Source organism: Erpetoichthys calabaricus, chromosome 8, assembly GCF_900747795.2.
Source record: "Erpetoichthys calabaricus chromosome 8, fErpCal1.3, whole genome shotgun sequence".
NCBI classification, from domain to species: domain Eukaryota; kingdom Metazoa; phylum Chordata; class Cladistia; order Polypteriformes; family Polypteridae; genus Erpetoichthys; species Erpetoichthys calabaricus.
Window position 1 is genome coordinate 139,310,153 of NC_041401.2, and position 12,385 is coordinate 139,322,537.

Here is a 12,385-nt window from a genome sequence, read left to right on the forward strand (position 1 = left end):
CCTGTGAATGTGTGCATGAGTAGGCCCTCTAATGGAATGGCACCTGGTCAAGAGTTGGTTCTTGCCAAGTACCCAATACTGCTGGGACCCTGAACTGGCTTAAGTAGGTTTGACAATGCTATGTAATGCTACTTTTTTCAGTAGTGGGGGAAATAATCTTTAGTCTGTATGTCAATGACAATGTGCCTTGCACACAGCATCATTGTAGAGAACAGCTAATTTTATTTTGTGCCAATGAAAGCAATCCATATGATATGTAACACATGCAGAGACAGAGAAGCCTCAGACTACAGAAAGGTATGATGAGCAGAATATGTCAGAAACACTTTATTGGGATTATGATGTCTTTACAAACCAGGACTGTGGTAATTGTTGACATCTGGAGTCTAATTAAAAAGAAGGATTTCTTCAGAATTCCAAAAAGCTGCTGCTGGATGGTGGATGGCTTACAGACTCCCAGAGAATAAATGCATGAATGTGCTTTGTTGATGTTACCAGATGAGAAATGGACTAGACATTTGGACCAAATCTGCATGGAGATACTGGCCAAATCTGTCTGGGGATACTGGGCAATTGGTGTTGCATAGGGCACTCCCAGCAATGTTTTGCAGGGAAAGGGGGGAATGTTGAAAAAATCCTAATAGGTGTTTCTCTGGGCAGAATGCCAGACATCATTTTCTGATTAGAATAAAAGACAACAACTGTTGTTACAATTACCAAGTGGCTTTCCAAATAAGACTTTAATGAAGTTGAACTCCTGATGATTCTCCACATCTGTTGTGGCTGCAGAGTACCAGGCAGCTAACCTGCTGCTATTCTCTGCCATGGCTTAACATTACCTTATTTTGTGAGATTTTGGTCATAGTTAAGGCTGGCATGTGTGTGTGTATAGAGCAGTACAAAAAGGGATGTCATGTCATTTTTCCATTCTTCACAAATTAGAAAGTATACTTCATACATTCTTTGACAGTTTTCAGTAAGGTTGCAATTTCTGCTGTAATTCAGAGATGCAAGGTGCCAACCCAAGGGCCTGTTTAGACTGCATAGCAGCCTCAGTTTCATTTAAAATAAATCTACAGGACCTGTAATACCCCGTAACAGCCAAAAATTCTCAGTCTAGGAGCACAAAATACTCGTATCTGAACCTGTCATAAATTGCTCAATTAACAAGCCCAACTGTGAGTGACTTGATCCAAGAGCTTCCTGCATCCAGATTTTCATGTTGTTGCTCACCTACCGAAAGCTACACACCGATGACCTTGCTGGACCACCTGATGCTTAGGTGGAGCATTTAACTCCTTTTTCCAGGAAGCAATTACTTGTCTGCCTTTAAGCCTTTTTTCTTCATCAATTCCTACCAATAAGGCCTAAAGAAAAATAAACTCATCAGACTGTGGTTACTCTCATAACTAACTCTCGATTGCTGTTGCCAGCCTGCCCTCGCGGCTCTTGTTGCCGGAGGTGGCTAAGCAGGTGCAAAATAGAATAAGTACAGTGGTTGTCCATTAGCGATGGCCCAGTGCTACTGGTAGAGCCCAGTGGAAGTACCGTCGCTGCAGTGATCTCTAAGGAGTCTGGAGTGGCACTCGTGGTGGTGGCGGCAGCAGCTGCAAGTGAGGAAGAAGTGGAGGAGGGCACACCTGCTTGGCTGATGCTCTGAGTCTGTTGCTCCACGTGCCTAGGACTTGCTACCATTTTCTGATCCTCACTGTCTTTCATTTTGTCATAGTTGAGAACTTTCCACTGCTGGTTTACAGCCTGCCACCGCTTAAAGATGCGATACACTGAAGGACCCTCATGGAAAATTAAACCTGTAAAAGCAAAAAAATGGAAGGCATGTTAGAAAATCTTCAACTGGATGAACAACAAGATAGCAGTCCACAGTTTACTAATTACATTGAGTAAACAACTGTTATTGTGTGGTTTGAAGAGGTCTGACCAGAATGGGACAGGTGGCCTGTACTTAGGATTTGTGATAGGTGTTCAGCTGAGATGGTGTCTGAACATATGGTTGGTGGTTTCTGTTGCACTGGGGAGGATTGCTGTTACTGCAACACATTATCAGTAGGAAAAAGTAATAATAATAATAACAATAATAATAAGAATAATATGACTCATTGCAGGTCACATTCTTTCTTAGTAGGTAAACAATCCAGTGCAAGGTATATTTCTGCTTCACAGTGATAGGTGTTGTGCTATGTAAATGAACTAGCATGAAAAGAGAAAACAGCGACCAGAAGATGAGGCAAAGCCAGAAAACAAAAGCAATTGTTGAAATCAAGTAATAAGAAATACTGTCACCAAAAACAAAAGTACAAAAGTATTTTTATTAACAATCACAAACAGGTTTTATTCATAATCTCGGACTGGGAAGAGAGGCTGACGCTGACCTTTCAACCCATTGTTGTAAAGTTGTCACCCATTGTGCTCTTCCGAATTTCTCAGGCAACAATGAAACAAATGCTCTGTAAAGGAGGTGCCGATGATAACGATGCAAAATAATTATTACCATCTTAAATAGTTTTTTTAATTGAAGAATAGTTTTATTTTCAATACAAAATTGAATTCTGCACACGTCAAAACCTCTTTAGTGCACAAAAACATCATGACTAAACAAAGCAGAAGTCAAGAAAAAAACGGAAAATATAACCATTTCATGACAATAGCAAGAGCCAATCACAAACTGATGCTGCTATGAACCTTGGCTGTTAAAAGCCAATTTTCTCTTGTGGTAAGTTTTCCAACATCTCTCTTAAAAACACAAACTTTTTTCACCTACACAAATAATTTTAGCACACTTTTCATCCACATTTTTGTTTTGTCTGTTAAACTATGGTCTACGTATGATAGCGTAGTTGGTAAGATATGTCAATGTAAAATATTTTGTAGATTTATTTTTACAATTTTGTGAACAACATTAGATAGATAGATAGATAGATAGATAGATAGATAGATAGATAGATAGATAGATAGATAGATAGATAGATAGATAGATAGATAGATAGATAGATAGATAGATAGATAGATAGATAGATAGATTATTAATCCCAATGGGAAATTCACATTCTTCAGCAGCAGCATACTGATACAATAAATAATATTAAATTATTGTTTAAAATTTAAATACAAGTATAGTAGTACTGTAAGAGCCATTTGCTAGTTATTTAAATTATAGAAATATTTTACTAAATATTAGTGCATAGTCTATGGGAGGTTCCAATAACCCCAATAAGTTGAATTGAATTGGTATAGTCTAACTATTTCTGGCCTCTCTGACTAAGCATTATTCTCAGTTAGTGATCAGCCTTGCCATGTGTAAGGCGTAGAGGGCACATGGTTTTAAACTGTGCCTTGCATACCTTGTGTGCGTGTTTTGTGTGCCAAGTAACATGAAAGACAAAGGACTTAATTGTATGTGCTGTGCCATACGTTTAAAGCGTACAGAAGAAGTAAAGAATCTTTAAGTAAAGAAACAACTAAAGTTTTACAAGAAAAGCTAAGTTTAGAGAAGATACATTTTTTCTAATTGCCTTTTATTCTACGTGTGTAACAACTTTTGTCTTTATTCTTGTGTGGACTGCTTGCTTTGAATTTTCACTAAATATTTTAAAACAAACTTTTGGACTGAGAGATTTCTTTCGGCACGCATTTTACCCTTGCTTGAACTCGCCTTACATTCCTGCGGTTACAAGTACCATCTTCCAAAATAACTGCTAATAACTCCATCCTTACATTTCATACCATGTTTGGGTCTGCAACAATTGTTGTCATTTGGAAGTAATGTGTTTGACTAATCCTCAATAAAATACCAACAAAATGCATAATTGTAGAATATTTACATACTGTACATCTTGTTTATTCAACAGTAATAAAGAGATACATAGACATTTGTTAAAATGTCAGAAACCAACTAGCAGAAGATCCAAAAGTTGACAAAAAGAGAGGAAAATAAAGTCTCCAGTTAGTGGGCCTTTGTCAATTTTTTCTGTACTTCACTATGTAAAACTGACAATTAAATTATTGTTTTGTATTTTGGAAATCCGCCCAAAACATATTGCCTCAAATTGCTATTTGTAATAAAAATAAATCAACCTTAATAAAAAGTAAATCTCAGGGAACTCACAATGCATGCAAATGTTATACTGCATACAAACAACAGAAGAAATAAAATATATTTTGCTACTGCACTAGTGGGTGAGTATTCATAAAGCTCTCTAGGTCACTAAATTAAAGGCCCACTTCTTCTATACAGCATTTTAAAATATTGTGTCAAATTTATTTCATCCTCTTGTTTCACATATTATCTTGCCTGAATCCCTCATGAGCATCTTAATATCGTTTGAGGTGCTTTATTGTATAAGAAAACTGTTTAGGCCATCTGTGAGTTTGCATGGAATTTTAATATACTATATAATTACTCATTAATTATACAATTTCTGAATGCTAACCACAATGCTTACTGTTTTTTTTATAAATTTTTTCAATATTGATTTCTGATATATAGGATACAGTACAACAACAACAACTATGTTAGACTTGTCTATAACTTGTACTTTTGCCATAACCCTTCAGTTCAATGGGAATTTTTTTTTGTCTCAAACAAACAAATACTCGTGAACTTTATAGTATTTTTTATAATAAGTTTGAATATTGTCTCAGAATTTTTTTGTCAGTTGATATTTACTGAGTGACACACTTTTACTTGATAACAACCTAAGACTGTGGCACTTAACGGGGGGAACAGATCAGTCCTTCACGTGAATGCGGGATCACCCATTCCCACAACTGAGCCTCTCCGCCATCCATTTTCCAACCTGCTGAATCCGAACACAGGGTCATGGGGGTCTGCTGGAGCCAATCCCAGCCAACACAGGGCACAAGGCAGGAAACAATCCTGGGCAGGGTGCCAACCCACCGCAGGACACCGCAGGCTTCTTTCACCAGCATGGAGAGCTCCTTTGACCGCATGTTGTCTGTTCACAGAAAAATCTTCCACATGTAAGCACCACACCTCAAATCAACTCCAGGCCTTTTATCTGCTTAATTGATAATGACATAACGACGGACTTGCCCACACCTGCCCATGAAATAGCCTTTGAGTCAATTGTCCAATTACTTTTGAGCCCCTGAAATGTAGGGATTGTGTTAAAAAAATGCTTTAGTTGCCTCATATTTTTATGCAATCGTTTTGTTCACCCCACTGAATTAAAGCTGAAAGTCTGCACTTCAACTGCATCTGAGTTGTTTCATTTAAAATTCATTGTGGTAATGTATAGAACCAAAATTAGAAAAAGTTGTCTCTGTCCAAATATTTATGGACCTAACTGTACTTCAGTCACTTGTTCTGAATGTTTTTCTTATTCTTACTGTCACACCTACACAAAAATAAAGCCCAGCAGAAATGCACTGACTATCAGATCTACACAAATATTCCACTTACAGTATATATTTCATACTATATCTTTTCCAAAAGTAGTTTCACGTTTTCTTATGACTCTATCATGCTAGCATAATGGGCTAACTGCACAGATGGTAATTTATTTTGATTATATAGAAGGACACACTTCAAGCTGACTTTTGAGAAGTCAATGAACAAGTGTTGCTCATTTACATCGTGTTCATAGCCAAGACCCTCCATAACTGAACAAAAATCTTTATATACAGTCACAACATTAAAACCACCTGGCTAATATTGTGTCGGTTCCTCTTGTGCTCCAAAACAGCTCTGACTTGTTGACGCATGGACTCCACAAGACTTCTGAAGGTGTTCTGTGGTGTCTGCCACCAAAACAAGCAGATCCTTTAAGTCATGTAAATTGTGAAGTTGGGCCTCCATGAATTGGACTTGTTTTTCCAGAACATCCCACAGATGCTCGATGAGATTTAGATCTTTTTTGTAATCAAATATTTATTGATGTCAAAGAACAAATAGTAAGGCAGAAAGGGAAAAAGGCATGCATGAAGAACACCCCCACTCTCTCAAGCACCCACCCAAAACCCACTCCACACTGAAGCTAGTTAAGAAAGTTGATTAAATTTGAGTCAAATAAACACACAGACTACAAGAAATCTAATAGAATTACGTCAAATTGAAAATGGGGATTGCTGTTAGCCATGACTTGAGAGCCATGACTTGACTTAATAGTATGTACAGGTACCCCATTAATCCAGGAGACTGACAATTCTAATAAAGCAAGATTGTAAAAGAAGGATTTCCAGACTGAGAAAGTGACAGATTCTAGATTCTTCCATTGGGAAACTATTAGACTTTTGGCTGCTATTGTGTCCAATGAGATAATGTGCCGTAGTGAAGAGAAAGAGAAAAAGAATAGAGAAACCTAACAGAACAAGAGTGGTAAGAGAGCAAGGAATAGAGATAGATAAGATGGAGGAGAGGGTCTTAGCAATTGAAGCCCAAAGAACAGCAACAGTGGGACATTCCCAGAACGTGGAGAAAGGTGCCCCGTGCATTAAGGGCACACTGTTTACAGAAAACGCTTCCTAGGGTAATAATAAACTCTATGGATAATTTTATATTTGATGTGTTGATAGTTGGAATTTCTACAGGAATTTTAAACCATGTTCCAACACAATGGCGTTGATATAGAAGAATCATTAATCCATTTTTGAATGACTGGGATAGGTGTAGTTATGGAAGGTGTGTGTGCAAAGAGGAAATGCATTTAGTGGAACACGAGGGCAAGAAAAAATAGTCAAATGATGGGTGGTGGGGAACGGGAGCTGAAAAGCATACTCCATACGACTTGAGAATGGATTTAACCTGTAAACAGAAAAAATGAGGAGGGTGGAATAGAATATTTGTCTTTCAGAGTCTGAAATGAGGTAAGCCCGATTCTATCAAAGAAATCGCCAAGTGTGCTGATACCACTTGAAGCCCAAAGTGGGTAAAAGATGGGTCGCCCACCAATTTTGGGAGAGCTATTGTGAAACAATGGGTTGAGGGAATACCAGTGCAGTGTGCAGCCAAGAAGTTTTTCTACTTTGTGCCAAACATGCAGAACATAATTTATAGAAGTATTAAATTCTTCTGCTCCCTTTTTTTGTTTTGAATGTGATAAATGATAGGTGTTTCAGAGAGTGGGGGGAAACTAGGTTTGTTTCTATAAGTAGTAGGGACTTTTGGTGAGAGGTTCAACCATAGGGATTACGGACAAAGAACATATGCCCAATGGTACATGTCAAAACCTGGAAGGGAGATAACCCCGCCCTTCCTGGCACAAATCAAAAAGGAATGTTTGATAGCAGGTCTATTACCGTTCCATAAAAAGGAGACGATAACTGATCTGATCTGGATCCAAAAGGAGGAAGGTGAGGGATGAGGGAGCATTGAGCTGACAAAATTTAAATGAGGAACAATATTCATTTTAATGAGAGCCAAACAAGTCTGAAAGTAGAGAAAGAGAGGTTATTTCAGGAGTGCAGCTCAGATTTAGATCTGGGGAATTTGGAGGCCAAGTCAACACCATGAACTCTTTCTCATGTTCCTTAAATGATTCCTGAACAATTTTTGCAGTGTGGCAAGGCACATATCCTGCTGAAAGAAGCCACATCATCAGGGAATATCGTTTCCAAGAAGGGGTGTACGAGATCTGCAACAATCTTTAGGGTGGCAGTACATGTCAAAGTAACATCCACATGAATGCCAGGACGCAAGGTTTCCCAGCAGAACATTACCCAGGGCATCACACTGCCTCCACCAGCTGTCTTCTTCCCACAGTTTGTCCTGCTGCCATCTCTTCCTCAAGCAAACAACCCAGGCATGCACATGATCTAAGTGAAAACGTGATTCATCAGACTAGAAGACCACCTTCTCTTTAATTGTATATTAATGTAGTGGGAAATATTTATATTTTAACTACATTTAAATATGTAAAAGTAGCTAAGTCAATTAGACATTAGACATTGTGAGTGGAATGCGCTGTTCATTATGGACACTGTGGTGATACGGTAGTCAGTAGAATCCAAGCCTGCCTGGGGTTGTCACCTTGCTTCTATAGCAACTCTGATTTCCCACCCCCATCCCAAGGACAGGCATGGCAAACTAAATGTTAACTCAGGCCCAAGGAAAAAGACTGTATGTGAATGTACTTTGAAATGGATTGGTGATCCTCCCAGGGTTGTTTCTCTTCTGTCACTCCACAATCCCAACAGTGCTGAAAAGTAGCAATAATAATAAAAACAATAATTCTTTACATTTATATAGTGCTTTTTGCACTACTCGAAGCATTTTACATAGTGAGTTAGGAGCCACGTTAAACACTGCTAAAGTGTAGCATTCACCTGGATGATGTGATAGCAACCATTTTTGCTCTAGTATATTCACCACACCTTAGCTGTTAGGTGGTGAAGTGATGAGAGGTAGTTAGCCAATTAGAGACAGGAGATGATTAGGGGGCCAGAATTTAGCCAGGACATCGGACGCCCTTCTCTTTACGAAGGATGCTCAGAGATCTTTCATGACCACAGAGAGTCAGGACCTAGGTGTTTCGTCTCATCCAAAGGATGGCACCATTTTAACAGCATAGCATCCTCATCACTGCAATGAGGCATTGGGATCCACACACAGACCATAGGGTAAGCACCCAGATGGCCTTACCAATGCCTCTTCCAGCAGCAACCCATGCTTTTCCTAGATGGTCTCCCATCTAAGTACTGGCTGGGCCATGTAACATGCTGAGCTTCAGGTGGATGACCTTTCTGAAGTGCAGGTGGCATGGCATACCAGGCTTCATGCCACATTCAAGCAGTTCAAAGCTGCTATTGGCAGTCATGCCTATATTGTACTTTTGACATAATTGAAACATTTAGCCATTTCTTTAAGGAAAATGGGGATCAATGTACATTTAGAGGTGAAACAAATAACAAATGTGTTTTTATTAAAATAAAAATGAAATAATTTTTCAGTGGTAATACTTTGCTCCAAATCAACATGTTGTGAGCAGATGCTTTATACCTGATTGAGTTTTTAGCAAATTAAATGTTTTAAAAAGAATCTGTACTACAGAACTTTATTTCATAATAGTAATAATTGTTGATAAATATTTTCTAATTCAGACTTTCTTAAAACTGAAAGAATGATTACAAACCACTTCAAGTGATGCACCCACTCCCACAGATAAGCCTGTCAATAAAAACAGCAGTCATAAAATACAGTTAAAATCTTGGCAAGCACATTTAGGAAAAATCAATCAATCAGTCCTTACTGAATCAGCTGCAAAACCTGTGAAAATTAATCTTTCAAAATAAGGTTAGTCTTTTAAATTACAACCTCAGCCATTCCTGACAAAATTAAAGTGCTGAAAAATGAACTGCTGGACTGCTCCCAAAAACATAACAAAATGATAAGAGAGCAATTTAAAATTAAACAACAGAAAGTAAGCGCCTACTGTGTGATGAAAAATGATCACTATGTAATTATGCAGAACATTTTTCCCCCACAGAATTTAAATGCAAATAGAACAAGTACACAATATCCTTTATCTAACTGTATAGACCAGTGGTCCTCAAACTCAGCCTTAGGAACCCCTGTGACTGCATGTTTTTGTTCCAACTATTTTTACAATCAGTGAATAATTTCATATCTCATTGATTTTGCTTAGTTTCTTTTACTCTGCATTCGGAAAAGTACAGAAGTATGATTTTTACCCTTATAAGACATTTATTGTTATTTGTGTTTTTGCTATAGATTTAAATGCTTAACTCTCTTTTGTTGCTTTCCTAATATTCTGCCTGTTTTCTTGATGTAGTTCTGCTCCCTTAGCTGCATCCTAATGACAGTTAATGACGAGCACAGCACTTACCTGGACAAATGACACAGAAACTAATAAGTAATCGATTAAATAACCAGAACACCTGGAAAAGCAGAAGGAAAATCAGGATGATCATTAAAATCATAAACATCAAGTAAAAAAAAAGTAAATGTTTCCCATGTAACATACGTGAATGCTTGGTGTTGTGGCGGACGGCTGGGGCCCTTGCCCCGGCCCTTGTCCGGCTAGGATGCCTCTACAATGGAAGGACCAGGACAGGGACAATACCTCCCCCAGGACACGAGAGGGCAGCCCCCCTGGATTGCATCGGGTCTTGGAAGCTCAACCCTGCTGGGGCCCGTGGCTGCCACCGGGGGGTGCCTGGACTGTTCCAGAGCCGTGGACTGCAGCACTACAGCCACACCCGGAAGTGCTGCCGGAAGAGGATCCAGGTGCACCTGGAGTACTTCCGGGTGCCCACGCAGCACTTCCGCCACACCTGGGAGTGCTGACGGAAGATGACCGCAGAGCACCTGGAGCACTTCTGGGTGCAGAATAAAAGAGGCTGCCTCACTCTGTTCGGTGAGCCAGAGTCGGGAAGAGGAGGACAAAGCTTGCGGAGAGGAGTGTAGGTGGCAGAAGAAAAAGAGAGAAAGATAGAGACGAGAAAGAGAAAAGAAAAGAGAGAAAAAGGGACTGAGCAATAGTATTGTTGGCTGGTGTTTTGTGCACTGTTTTGTAGAGGCAACGAGAAGAAATAAACGTGTGGTGTTTGGACTTGTGTGTCTCTGAGCCTGTCTGTGTTCGAGTTAGGGGGTTGCATGACCCCCGTTATTCCACAGTGTATTGTAATTTGCCAAGTGTAGTTTTTTCATTTCTACATTGATTTCAAAACATAGACACTAGGAAGTTAAAGCTAAAGAAACCCAGGCTTCAAGGATGAAATGTTGGGACACAAACCACGTTCTTCCCATTTAATTCTGTTAACAATAAAGAAAATAAATGCACAATGGTACTACAAAACAGAAAATACAGGCAGTTGCCTTCTCTTTAGCAATGTCGTTGCTCAGTTAAATGTGTCCTTGATTCTCGTGGAGCTCTGTCCTCTATGTTAGTTCATCTCAAAGTGAGACCCATTCTTCCAGGAATACCTGGCTTTATAGGAGCTGGCTCAGAAGGGGCGGAGTCAGTTGCCCTGACTGAGTGTCTTCGCAAAGCTGTGTAGGCAGAAACAGGTGACAAGATTAGTGACAGCGCCCGTTCTAACTTCAGGGTGGTACTACATATCTCAGCTGAGCCTGGAAGGTGACCCACTGATGCGTAAGGGTGACTCTTACTTAAGCTAGGAGATGAATAAAAACAGAAGTTGGTTGGAATAAACACTAGCAGCAATAGGGAGTCCCCCAGAATTGAATATGTTTAAATGTCATCGATTTTTGCATCAGTTAGAGAGGCTTGAGGTGACTTAGAACAGAAGCTTGATTGGCAGTAATGAAGCATGGGCAGAATGTGGATGTAGAGAAATGGGAGATGAAGGTATAGTGTCTGAACAGCTTGCTCAAAGCACTGCATTTTGAGGTAAGAGAAAGAATTCATACTTTTCCTTTCTTATTTTTTGGTTTAATGTAATCACATTTGTGTTCATTTCAGAATTCTTTAGCAAGATTCTCAGACAGAGAGAGAGAGCACTTATAAAACTATAAGATGGAAAAAGAAAAAATAAGATAAATTGAAGCAAATGATTCTACAAGTGACAAAGATCCAAATACGGTATCATGCATATGTGTCTGTGGACCACTCTCCTGACTCATCTTGGGTAAGTAGTTCCACTCTGAGATGAAAGGGGATGCTATCGCTAACGGTATCGTCTCTTTCTGTTCCTGCAGCCAGGAGAAGATGCCCAGTGAGGGCATTTGACTCCGCCCCTTCAGTTCGGAGGAGTATAAAGATAGATAGATAGATAGATAGATAGATAGATAGATAGATAGATAGATAGATAGATAGATAGATAGATAGATAGATAGATAGATAGATAGATAGATAGATAGATAGATAGATAGATAGATACTTTATTAATCCCAATGGGAAAGTCACTCACAGAAGGTGGTGTCTTATTTTGGACCGATGCTCAAGAGAGACAGAGGTCCAAACCAGACTTGACTGCTGCTGATTCCCTGCAGTGCTTAAAAACTTCAAGTTATTATTAGATGAGGTGACCTAGCCGCCACCCCAAAATTTCTGAAGTTGCACGACCACAATGTGTAAGTTTGAAATAACAAGACATATAATTTGTGAAAGCAGACTTCTAGTATAAATTACAGTATGAGCAATATTCAAAGAAATCCTGATTGATGCACAAAACAAAATCTAATGTAGTATTACAATTACATTTTATATAAATAATAATAATATATACTTAACTTAAGCACACCTTGCAAATGATTCAAGGACAGCATACAGTTAAGTAAGGGGAAAAACAACACACCATAAAATACAGATAAAATGTTGGCAAGAACTTTCAGGAAAATCAATTTATCCATATGCATAAAACATAATCTTTGCTTAATATTTTAGAAAGGTAATAGAAACCTGTCTGGCTGTTTTTGGAGTGACAT

At 38.9% G+C, this 12,385-nt stretch overlaps 1 protein-coding gene across 1 annotated transcript in view; it reads right to left on the bottom strand.

The window, feature by feature from the left end:
* Positions 1 to 298: 298 nt before the first annotated feature.
* Positions 299 to 12,385, bottom strand: part of LOC114656768 (E3 ubiquitin-protein ligase MARCHF4-like) — a 228,844-nt gene continuing 216,757 nt past the window's right edge. Inside the window, exon 4 of the mRNA XM_028808382.2 lies at positions 299 to 1,811. Within this exon, the coding sequence (XP_028664215.1) occupies positions 1,387 to 1,811 (425 nt within the window). The 3' untranslated portion in view covers positions 299 to 1,386. The remainder of the gene's footprint in view (positions 1,812 to 12,385) is intronic.